This window comes from Aotus nancymaae, unplaced genomic scaffold, assembly GCF_030222135.1.
Source record: "Aotus nancymaae isolate 86718 unplaced genomic scaffold, 86718_ANA_hifiasm-v0.15.2.pri h1tg000025l, whole genome shotgun sequence".
NCBI classification, from domain to species: domain Eukaryota; kingdom Metazoa; phylum Chordata; class Mammalia; order Primates; family Aotidae; genus Aotus; species Aotus nancymaae.
This window is the reverse complement of record NW_026988438.1, coordinates 24,705,850-24,718,551: the sequence shown is the minus strand read 5'-3', so window position 1 is coordinate 24,718,551 and position 12,702 is coordinate 24,705,850. Positions and strand designations below refer to the sequence as shown.

At 38.4% G+C, this 12,702-nt stretch overlaps 1 protein-coding gene across 3 annotated transcripts in view; it reads right to left on the bottom strand.

Annotated features, from left to right (window-relative positions):
- The window catches only part of MATCAP2 (microtubule associated tyrosine carboxypeptidase 2), a 61,840-nt gene that overhangs the window by 24,367 nt on the left and 24,771 nt on the right, over positions 1 to 12,702 (bottom strand). For all 3 annotated transcript variants that reach the window (XM_064380455.1, XM_064380453.1, XM_064380454.1), the window contains one exon: positions 7,500 to 8,194. In XM_064380455.1, the coding sequence (XP_064236525.1) occupies positions 7,500 to 8,194 (695 nt within the window). The remainder of the gene's footprint in view (positions 1 to 7,499; positions 8,195 to 12,702) is intronic.

The window sequence follows — 12,702 nt, the reverse complement described above, 5'->3', positions numbered from 1 at the left end:
ATTAAACAAAAGACTCTCCTAAGCTTTTATTATGATACTATGTGTGGTGAATGTGGGAGATGAATATAATATTCTACGTCTTCCGACATGTATGGCTCTCTTTGCTTAGGTGATGTTCCTCAGAACAGTCCGAAAATGGTTACTTCGGATAAGCATGGGATATATATACACGCATAGACATATTCTGGCTCTTTGAGCTTCACAGAATGAAAAGCAAGATACTAAATGAATTTTTCAATGCTGGTTATTGCCTCCTGGTAGCAAATTAGGTAGATAAAGATTTGTGATTACTCAGTCAGATCACTGGGCCTCCATTTAAGGTTCTGTAGCCACAAACTAATGGGACAGTAGTAGTCACACACTAAAATCCCTTCAGCTGCAAGGAGTAATCACTGTGTAAAGCTACTGATTATAAGACATCTGGAAGAGGCCAAAGAAGAGCCTATTTACATTCCAACATTTTATAAAAGACTGTGCTGGCCAAACAAAACACATATGCAAGCTGAACTTGACCCCTGGGTCACAAATTTGGATCCACTGTTTATAAAGTATTTCACTAAATTTTTAACATACCAGCAAAAAGAACCATTCATTTATCTAGCTATGCCTTACCTTCTATGTGCCAATCACTGTCACTTTTATGCAGCTTTATATTTTAGAATCTAAGTCCCTGTTTTACCAATAGACTGGCAGAGATGACATATAAACAGATCCAATGTAGTAATACTTTGAAGGAATTATAAATAATTATGAGATTATTGAACAAAGGGAAATAGAAGTAGGGGATTAGAGGAAATAGGGGACATTCTATGCAAAAGGGACCAATAAGAAAGTGAAATAGAACTTGGTTTGACAAGACTGCAGGTTCCTGGGATGGAGAGGCATTGGGAAACTCGTTTATTCAGTACCAAGAACTGCACTCAATTCTGGGAAGAGCTGAAATAAGAAAATCACACTTCTATCAAGGAGTCTGGTCTATGGGTAAAGACAAACAAGAAAGTGAAGGATGGTAACAGTGGATAAATGCTGTGACATATATTTAAATGAGATGCTGTAGGAGTATACAGTTGACCTTGGTATAAGGCCTTACAGGCCATGGCAAATATTTTGAACTTTATCCTAAATTATGAGAAGCCCTGAAGCTTTTCTGAAGAGGTCAAATTTACATCTTAGAAAGACACTGACAGCAGTGTGGAGAGCAGGGGAGCGACAGAGGGAGCAAAAGTACTTTTGCCAACAATCCAGTTTTCTGTAACATGAACTGCAGCAGACTAGGACTAGATTATAATAAAAATCAACAAACCAAAGTATTTCAAAATATTATATTCTACCTATGCAGAACCTAGAAAATAAATAGATCTCAGACACTGACTCTGCCTTCAATAAATGACACAGACAGGCAAAGAATTAAGTTGTCACCTGCAACTTATCTGACCCTCCTTGCCTCCACACATCCACCCCACACCTCACACCCCTCTGTTCTCTGTTGAATTTCTGTGTTATCAGGGCTGGGGGTATTCTGGATGTATAAAAGGGTGAGTGGGAAAATAAGAGGATAACTGCTACCAGAATAAGGTATTTATAAATGGCTTAATACCGCAGACTATTCTTTCACCACCTACAAGGGAAAAAGCAGATATTCAACCTGTTTTGTTGAAAAGACTCTGTTGAGGTAAGAACCTGAGAATGTACATGTTAATTAAGTTTTCAAAGGCAAATCAACAAAGCTTTTCAATGAGTCATCAAGGTCATACCTTTTTCCAAGGACATACAATCTGATTGGGAAGTTTCCATCTCTGGTCTGTAAGAAAATCTTTCTTGCTATTTAGGTTAAGAAATAACCCCAGTTCTCCAATCTAATACACAAGGCTACTATGGAACACACTAAACTCAAAATTTTAAAAACCTTACAACTTCAGTGTATCTGTGAAAGGTCTGGGATTTGCTAAACAGAATATCATGTCATCTAGGAAAAAGTAAAAAGAAGGCTTACTTTTTCCTCCCTTCACTGTTTTGGCAACTTGAGGTCTACAAAGATAAAATAGTATTTCAATGCTAGTACAATTACAATTTAGCTTTAAAGAAATTTTATGTCAAGACATCCTATTAGTGAAGGCAATTTATTTCCAATTAACTTTTTTCTATCAAAAAAGAAAAATGAACATTTGTCTTGTTTTAAAGCACAATAATGTAATATTATATATGTACCCATTATATATATGCTTTAATATAACAATGAAATAGGCAATTGCCTATTCCATTCTCACTATAAATGCTGAAATCAAAAGACTGTTTTCAGAAGACTACATTTAAGTCTTTGCCATACTAATCACTGGTTCTAAGGAAATGAAGCCTATGTTAAACAAAGCTGGTGAATCACAGGTAGCAAAATAGCAATCCAAAAGAAGAATGTAGCCCACATAGAGGTCTTCATTGGCCTGTGTTTCTTTTCTTTTTTTGTTTTTTTTTGAGACAGATTCTCACTCTGTCACCCAGGCTGGAGTGCAGCGACATGATCTCTGCTCACTGCAGCCTCCCCAGGTTCAGGCAATTCTCACAATTCTCCTGTCTCAGTCTCCCAAGTAGCTGGGATTACAGGCAGGTGCCACTATGCCCAGCTAATTTTTGTATTTTTAGTAGAGACAGGATTTCACTATGCTGGCCAGGCTGATCTCAAACCCCTGACCTCAAGCAATCCCTCACCTCGGCCTCCAGAAGTGCTGGGATTATAGGCATGAGCTACCACGGCCAGCCTCAGCCTGTGTTTAACTGAATTGGGTATCAATGTTTACAAACTGGAAGACTTTGTATAAAAATCAGGTTTCTGCCTTCCCTTGAAAACCTCAAAGATGCTGGTTCCAAACTGTGACTCAAACAAAATAACTGCTCTCTGATTTCCAGTTTGCTACTGTACCCGGCAAGATTCCTGTAATCATTTATGATTTCTGCACAGCTCCTATAGGCAACTGAGTTTGTGAACCCATATACCATGACTATATAGTTTGCTAACTAGGAAGATGAAAATCAGAATTCATTTCCTAACATTACGAAGTTGGTCCATGTAGGTACTTACTTTTAAAATTTGAACTCTGGCTGGATGTGGTTAGCTCACGCCTATAATCCCAGCATTTGGGAGGCAGAGGTAGGCGGATCATCTGAGGCCAGGAGTTCCAGACCAGCCTGGCAAATATGGTGAAACCATATCTCTACTCAAAGTACAAAAATTAGCATGGCCTGGTGGTGTGTGCCTGTAATCCCAGCTACTCAGGAGACAGAGGAATGAGAATCAGTTGAACCTTGGAGGCGGAGATTGCAGTGAGCTGAGATTGCATCACTGCACTCCAGCCTGGGTAACACAGCAAGACTCGGTTGCAACAATCAACCAATCAATAAAATATGAACTCTATAAATGCAAATGCACTGCCATGCCATAGAGTGTTTTGTGCTATGTTGCTTTGGTGTGGGGAAGAAAGGGGCTGTCAGAATCACAGCCCTTTCCTTTTCTCTATTTTGGCAGAATGACTAACAAATAAGAATGAAACCTCTATTTTAAATACCTCTGAGGTTTCCAAAAACTCTACTAAGTTACTCTTGACAGCACAGAACAATTAACTTCCACTAAATTAAAGTAGCAAAAAAAAAATTTAGGGCCAGGTGTGGTGGCTCATGCCGGTAATCCCAGCACTTTGGGAATCTGAGGCAGGCAGACTGCGTGAGCAGTCTGAAACCAGCCTGGGCAACATGGTAAAATCCCATCTCTACAAAAAATACAACAATTAGCCGAGCATGGTGCACATGCCTGTAGTTTCAGCTACTTGGGGGGCTGAGGTAAGAGGACTGCTTGCGCCCAGGAGGTAAAGGCTGCAGTGAGCATGTCAGCATCGCTGTACTCCAGCCTGGGTGACAAAGTGAGACCCTGTCTTAAAAAAAGAAAAAAAATTAAGATCCTATAATAATACAAGGATAATAGTTTTTCCACTCAAATAGATATATAATATGAAATGATACTCTAACACTTAAATTATATGGTTGTGATGAAAATGCCTTTTTTGAGAGACATTAAACACCTTTTTAAAGATGTACTTTTCTTGCAGCTTTTTCAACTCTTACTGCAACTATACTGTTTCAGTCATGAATATGTCTTTAAAATAAATCAAGACATATCACTCTTAATGTTTTATTATTAGAAAGACAGTACAGGCCAGGTGCGGTGGCTCACGCCTATAATCCCAGCACTTTGGGAGGCCAAGGTGGGCGGATTACTTGAGGTCAGGAGTTCAAGACCAGCCCGGCCAACATGGTGAAACCTTGTATCTACTAAAAACACATAAATTAGTCGAGTGTGGTGGCGAGCACCCATAATACCAGCTACTCAGGAAGCTGAGGCAGGAAAATCAGTTGAACCTGTGGGGCAGAGGCTGCAGTGAGCAGAGATCGCCACTCCAGGATGGGCAACAGAGTGAGACTCCATCTCAAAAAAAAAAAAAAAGTATGTTTGTAGCTAGAAAATTATGACTTTGTTCTGGTCAGAACCTCTGACTGCTCTGAGACATACAGTGCTCTGGCTTTTCCTTACTGCTGTTCTTCTCATAAGGCGTCTTGTCTATGCTTTCCCCTCAAGATGCTACAGGTCAGGCAGGGCTCAGCAGGCTCCATCTAGAGTTACAATCCAGTCCTGCAGCCTGCTGTATGCCTTGTATCACCTCAGTGGTCTGAGTGCCTCCCTAGGGACCTACTGCCTAGACCAAAAACCTGAGGCCTGGAACTCCATGACAATGATGGGGAGAATAGAGCATGAGCGCTGCCTCGGTTCCACTATGGCAGACTTATCTGAGCGTGAAAGTCTATCATCATTCTGCCAATCTGTGTACTTAAGAGGACCACAATCATCCTCCAAAACAATACAGATTGCCTGCTTTACCTAGATCCAGATTGTGAAATGCAAGAGACTGTCAGCTGGGGGTTGGCAAGGCCTCAAAGGTAGAAGCCAGAGACCATGGGGCTACTTGGCTATCCTGGCCCCTTCGGGCAGCATGTTTCTGAATCCTCGAGACCAGCCTGGAAGCTGCTGCTTTATCTGAGGAAGAGATGGATGTATCATATCAAGTCATAATTCACTCAGTAGCTGAAGAAGAATTAAAGTATATTTTCCCAGAGGTCTTGTATCATGTATTTCTTTTAACTGATTAAAGTGGTTTAAACAGTAGACTTGGCATTTATTGAGAATATTCTCCCAAATGGTGGCATTTGCAGTACAAGTCAGCTAAGATTGCTGGTGCTACGTAGAAGTCTCAAGCAATTCAACTGTAGGATTAATCTGAAGCTGGAACTGGGTCAAAATTAAAATTGCAAAGCCACAGGCCAAGCAGTGCCAATTCTCAATCTGTGGGGCTGCTGAGGCTCCCAAATTGCCTTCTAGAGGAATCAGAGAGCATTCTTTTTAATCTAATGGTTGGAAATCTCTTTCCCAACAGGCAGGGCTAGGGTAGGTCTCCAAATTAAGGAATACTGGTAAATAAATCTCAGACATCTCTTTCAGCATTCGGGGGAAAATGCAAATAGGATTTTTACAATTGTAAAATTTATATTTGTGAAAGATGTGCAATTTCCACAAAAAAAAAATCACAAGAATGACTGCCAAACAGAAATAAAAATAACAGCTAATCTCTTTATTAGTGCTTTTTAGGTGCCAAGCACAATGATAACTGCAGTATATGCACTAAGCATTCTCCATTTAATTATCAAAATAACCTCCTAAAGTAGGTATTTTCTTCCCTCCATTTTATACATGTGGAAGTAGTAGAGCCTACAAGTAGATATGTAATCACTATGTTTTAATGCTGCCTTTTCCCATCCAAAAATGCCACTTTATATCAGTAACTTATCAATTTGAATCACAATTTTTAGCACAATCTCAGCACATTTTTAAAAAAGCAAATGCCCATTAAAAAATACTAAAGCAGTAGAAAAAAGACCCTAAAAAAGGAAAGTAAGTACCATAATTAAAATTATTTTAATCTTTACATAATGGCTTTACATAATTAAGTTTTACATAATCACTTCAAAAGACGGGCCAAATTCCATGTTATCTACAATAAACAGCAAAACATCTGCTGGCCACAAGACCAAATAACTATTATCAGCAAAAGAAACAGGATATGCAAGAAGAATCATGCAGTTTTACCTATCCTACAAACAGATTTTCAGTCACTGACAAAGCCAAGTTGAAGCTAACATATTATAAAAACCTGAACAAAGTTAATTTGACCAAATGTAGTTGGCCTTAATGATCTCAAAACTATGCCCTGCAGATAAACATTAGCCAATTTCTTCTCAAATGCTTAAATGAGATTCTCATTTAAATGTATTATAGCCCTGTAGAACACAAAACTGCTAAGGGTTTAAAGTGAGCAATTTAAAAGTATTATTCATATCACTCACATCATAATTTACTAACCTTAAAGATAATTTCAAAAATCCCATTATTTTCCTCTTTAAATGAGTGTTTAAATATTTATTTGATGATGATTAACAATTTTAGTGAAGCATTAACAAGTTGATGGACAGGAATCAAGTTTCAGTTCCCAAACTACTTACCAGAGACTAAGCACGCCAGGAATTTAACATAATAGGAAGAACCAGGGATTGCATGCCCCATCTAAGACATTAAAAAATCAATAGAAGCCAGGCACGGTGGCTCACTCCTGTAATCCCAACACTTTGGGAGGCTGGGCAGATCACTGGAGGCCAGGAGTTCGAGACTAGCCTGGCCAAAACCGTGAAACCCCCATCTCTACTAAAAATACAAAAATTAGAGGGGCATGGTGGTGGGCGCCTGTAGTCCCAGATACTCGGGAGGCTGAGGCAGGAGAATCGCTTGAACCGGGAGGCAGAGGTTGTAGTGAGCCAAGATCACACCACTACACTCCAACCTGGGCACAGAGCAAGAATCTGTCTCAGAAAAAAACAAAAAAGAAATCAATTAGAAAGCAAAAACATAGTGTGGGCTACCCAACACTTGTCTGTAGGTGGCTAAATTGGCCACAAGTTTGTAAATCCCACATGAAAGCTTAGAACCAGAATCTGAAGCTGTTTTCCTAATATAATTGCTTCCTGTCACAGAGTCTATATAACAGATTACAAATTAATGAGTCCAAAGTAGTTTATATACAGGTGATATCACTCACCTGGAGATTTCTTGTCACATATTTACATATCCTGAGTGGGAATTAATCATAACATAGAAATAACTTGAATATTTTCTTTCTTTTTTTTTTTTTTTTAAGACGGGGTTTCACCATGTTGGTCAGGCTGGTTTTGAACTGCTGACCTCAGGTGATCTGCCCGCCTTGGCCTCCAAAGTGCTTGGATTACAGGCGTGAGCCACCACACCTGGTCCCTGAATATTTTCAAATGTATTTTTTTTTTTTGCTTATAAGATCATAGATAATTGTTTTAGCACATAAAAATGAAGTACCACTATTGAAATGGCATTTTACCTGCTTAAGAAATCGGTCAGATGCGTGGCTGTGCTTAGTTAATACACTTGGCAGAGCAGGATTAGCATACTCAAACTGAGGATTGTAGGTATAGTCAGATTTGAAGAATCTCAGTTTTTCTTTCTCTAAGTTGGTGGGTTTTATAGCAGTCAATATACAAAATTTCTTCCCAGAAAAGTCATTTCCCTTTTCAAAGCTTCTAGACAGCTGAGGCTGTGACTTTGGCTTTTGAAGAGTGGAGAAATGGCACCGCTTGACCTTGCTTTTGGGTTTAGGTGGCAGTACTATGGCGTTCCCTGAAACAGAGATATCATGTGTAAACTTTACAGGACTTGACACTGAACTAGTGACAAAAACAGCAGGCCGCCTCTCCAGGCAGTACCAAGTACCACTGCTCGTCACAGGCACCAGGGCTTTCATCCTGTGAGGATCTTTACTACGAGAAGTGTTAGCAGATTTGCTGGGTTTTCTACATCTTTTGGAGTAGGTGGAGGAAGACTGTTTTTGTGAATGATGCTTTTTTTCCTCCTTGCTCTGTAGTAGGACATTGTAACTACTGGTTCCAGTTGTGAAAATGTCTTTTAGCACTCCCGAAGATAAATGTGAAAGGCTTCTTTTGCTGTCAATGATCAATGAATCTTCTGCATTTAGAATAGACTTCTTAGCAAGTTCTTGCTCAGGCCAGTGAAGCTTTTCTGTATTAATAAACAAAATCAAACAAAAGAAATAACAAAGAAATCAGATGAAGCCAATTGTTTATTATAGGACAAGTATTCTGAAGATTCTTTAAACTTTGTAATTTTGCAATAATCTTTAGAGAAAAACATTTTAAATATTAAAAGGATATATTACTAAACTTTGGTCATGCTAGACACTGTCATTTCTCTTCTCTATAAGTGCATATAAGTTAAATTATCTATAAAAATCCTCAGCTTCAAATCATTTAAATGATAAAAGTCTAATATGTGAGATAATATACATAAATAATCTGAATACTTAACTCTACTAAAGAATGTAGATTTCGGCTGGGTGCGGTGGCTCACGCCTATAATCCCAGCATTTTGGGAGGTTGAGGCAGGCAGATCACTTGAGTGGGAGCTGGAGACCAGCCTAGCCAACATGGTGAAACCCTGTCCCTATCAAAAAATACAAAAATTAGCCAGGTGTAGTGGCGCACGCCTGTAATCCCATATACTCAAGAGGCTGAGGATGAGAATTGCTTGAACCCAGGAGGTAGAGGTTGCAGTGAGCCAAGATCACGCCATTGCACTCTAGCCTGGGTGACAGAGTAAGACCCTGTCTCAAAAAAAAAAAAAAAAAAAAAAAAATGTGGATTTCATAGAAAGCATATATTTTAAAATAGTATTTTTAATAACAAAGTAAAATCCAAGGCACTTTCAAAGATAATATAATCTTGAAATTTGGAAATATATATAAAGGTAGCTATCAGTAAAAGAAGAACAACAAAGCCTTACTCAAAAACCATTGTTAAGTTTAAACAGATAATATATGCATCTTCAAGCATGTTTTAGTAATATCACTTAGTATGAACAATTTTTTCATAATTATAAGCTATATGTTAAGGTTAAAGAAAAACAAGGTTTTTTTTCTTGGCAAGTTAGAAACAAATTTTAATAATGATTACGAAGGTATCAGTATGTCAAATGGCAAGTTAAGGAGAGGGCAGCTTTGTATTTAGACCTCACAACTGCTTTAAACAGGTAAGAATCACTGTATATACTGTTGCACATTTACTGCTTTAAAACTGTGCTGATTTGCATTCTTTCATTCAACAAATATGTAGAATACTACTAATTCAGCACATGGCTCTGATAAACAACTGTATAAACACGTTGTTACCTATAACCAGCTACTTTTTTTTGTTTTTGAGACAGAGTCTTGCTTTGTCACCTAGGCTGGAGTGCAGTGGCGTAATCTCAGCTCACTGCAACCTCTGCCTCCTGGGTTCAAGTGATTCCGCTGCCTCAGCCTCCCGAGTAGCGGGGACTACAAGCGCATGCCATCACGCATGGCTAATTTTTTGTATTTTGAGTAGAAAGGGGGTTTCTTATGTTAGCCAGGATGGTCTCAATCTCCTGACCTCGTGATCCGCCCACCCTGGCCTCCCAAAGTGCTGGGATTACAGGCATGGGCCACTGTACCCGGCCCAACCAGCTTCTAATCTGGCTCTGAAGACAAGGCATTCCTATGAGGATTTCAATAATAATACAGTAGTATACAATTAAATGTGAAAAACAAAAGACACAGACAATAACCTACAGTTCAGATGAGGAAGGAAGCAATGTGAAGAGAAACAGATGAGGAGATTTCAAGCAGATCTTTAAGGGCTTTCAGACTCAATTCTAAACTGATGAAGAGTTTGTCTTAAACACAGCTCATCTGAACAAGACTCCAGCTCAAGTCCTGTCAATAGTGTTCACTGAATAAACAAATGAATAAATAAATGACCCTAAACATGCAAACCATTCTGAAAAAATATGTACTTGTAGTTCTGGGACAATTCAATATGAGATTACCACAGACATGAAAATATAATAGGAAAGACCCTAAACTAGTGGTTCTCAAGAGAAGGCAATTTTACCCTCCAGGGGACATTTGGCAATGTCTAGAGACATTCTGGTTGTCATAACTGGGGAGGGACTACTGGCCTCTAGCAGGTAAAGGCCAGGGATGCTGCTAAACATGATTCACTGCCTATGACAATCTCCTACAACAAAGAAATATTGATTCCAAAATGTCAACAGTATCAAGGGAGAGAAACTCTGATCTAAATGTTAGTTTTTAAAACACAGGAGTCATAGAGTCTAGGGTAAAGAAACAGTACTAGTCTGAAGTAGATAATAACCCAAATATATAAGGTATTTAAAAGTCTTTTGACTTACATTTTCTAGGCCAGCATGTGAAATCTGAATTCTAGTGTCTAAAACATAACATAAAGTTATCTGTAAAGCTTGCAGGGGCTAAATATCTATTATATGTATAAGTTTAGAGGTAGGAGCTAGATCACATAGGGTCATGTTGGAGATAGGTTGTACAAAGAAGCCGCTCAATAAATGTTAAAGACTCAACAAGACAAAATTAATGGGACAAATAAACAAAATGTTCATTATAGGCTGGTAGCTCCCAGTTTCTCAGGAGTTTCAGACTTAGGTGTTGCGAACTAATAGTCAGAACTGGGCAGGCCAGGCAAACAGGCTAAGGAATACCAGGACACAGGCTGTAGCCCAAATGCCCAGGAACAATGTTGGTTTCCCTAAAATGACACCACAAGCTTAGGAGATAAGAGGTGATAATGAAAAGAAAACCGCAATAGACACAAAAAGGGAAAGAGTAAAAGAACTCAAATAAGCATAAGCCTAGGAAGCAGGGTAAGGACTAGATGTAGCCAGAAAGGTAAAGGGAGGAAATCAGGTTGTTTTCTCAGTTGATCTTCATAACAAAAAGAGACAGACTTGCATCAAATTAAAATCAATGAATAAGACTACTCTCAAGAATTTCTGTTTTGATGATTCATTACATATATGTTGTACTGATTTTTTAAAAATATTCAATGTAAAAATGCTTTGTTTTCCAAGACCTAGTAGTTTTATGACCAAAAAACTGAGCTTGCTGAGTTCTTCTCTTTTGTCATAAAGCATCAGTGATGTTCAAATTCATAATTTTGGGCCATCTGAAACAGTCTATACATTTCCTGATACTAAAAAAACAAGTCCTAAACCACCTGTCAAAATACTCAAGGAGGAGTGAAGTATGGCAGCAGGGTGACAGTATAAGCTTAACAGAACCTCTCTCCCCAGGAATTATAGCATTTCAGTTCACTTGCTAATTATCTCCTGAGAAGCTTAGCATCAGTCCTTCTGAAGCCCCATCTGCTGCTGAGTAAAGTTTGGGAGTGTTAATGGTGTATTTATTTTACAAATGCCAATCCTGCCAAATGCTGGATAGCCCATGAAGTTCATAAAAGTGGGGCACATGGCCCTTCACGCAACTCATACGAGGTGGAAATAAATTAATTTCTCAGAGTCACACTAATTGTATTTCAGTTGCCTTAAAAAGTATCATAGAACCTAAGTGATTGTTTTTGTAATTTTTAAATATTATTGCTTATTTTGTGAAAAAAAGACTTTTGAACATGCGTAAGAACAATAAGAGGCCGATAACATTTCCAGTTGGCTACACAATTTATTAAAGAACATCCTATTTTCTGAATCCTTTTTTTCTGAAAAATTCAAACATTTTTTAAGCATAAGCAGACTTATTTGGAGGAAGTGTAACTTGTGTTTTCCTGGAAAAGTAATAAGGTATTAAAAAGCATACTTTCTCACATTAAAGGTAGTCATCATATAATGTAACACTTAGCTATAAGCAATCTGTTTCACTATAATATTGGAGAGAATGAAAATAATTTGTTGATAGAAGAAAATCGTTCACTCCAACCTGATTACCTATACTGAGGAAAAAAGGGTAAATAATATTGCTACATTAAAATTGACAGTCTGTTCACAAGTAAGTAAATATACTGAAATTATCAACACAATGAAGGCTTAATATGTATCTAGAACAGGAGAAAAGGATACCAAGATTCCTGACATCCATTCCCAGCTCTTTCAATGACCTCTCTGTAATACTAGCCTAATCATTAAACCCATCGGTAGCACCCGTTCCTCATCTAAAAGAATGGGGGGCAAAGGGAGACACTGCTCTCTAAACATAGTGTATCACAACTGTGAGTAGGTGAGGTTTCATAGTAATCAGGAGGTCTCTAGCTAAAAAGGAAGATCACCAGAAACAAAGCCTGGTGGCAAATACTATTCAACCAGTTTTGACCGACAAAATGGAAATTTCATATGGTTCACTAATACTTACGAAATCTGATAATCTGGGATAATTTTATACCACAAAACAATAGGTTACTTAATTTCAAACAAAAGAAAGGGCAAAACAAAACAAAATAATCCCCAAACAAGATAAACACTTTAATTTTATCAAGACTTACATCACTTAAAACTCAAAAGAGGTTGGGCGCGGTGGCTCAAGCCTGTAATCCCAGCACTTTGGGAGGCCGACGCAGGTGGATCACGAAGTCAAGAGATCGAGACCATCCTGGTCAACATGGTGAAACCCCGTCTCTACTAATACAAAAAATTAGCTGGGCATGGTGGCGCGTGCCTGTAATCCCAGC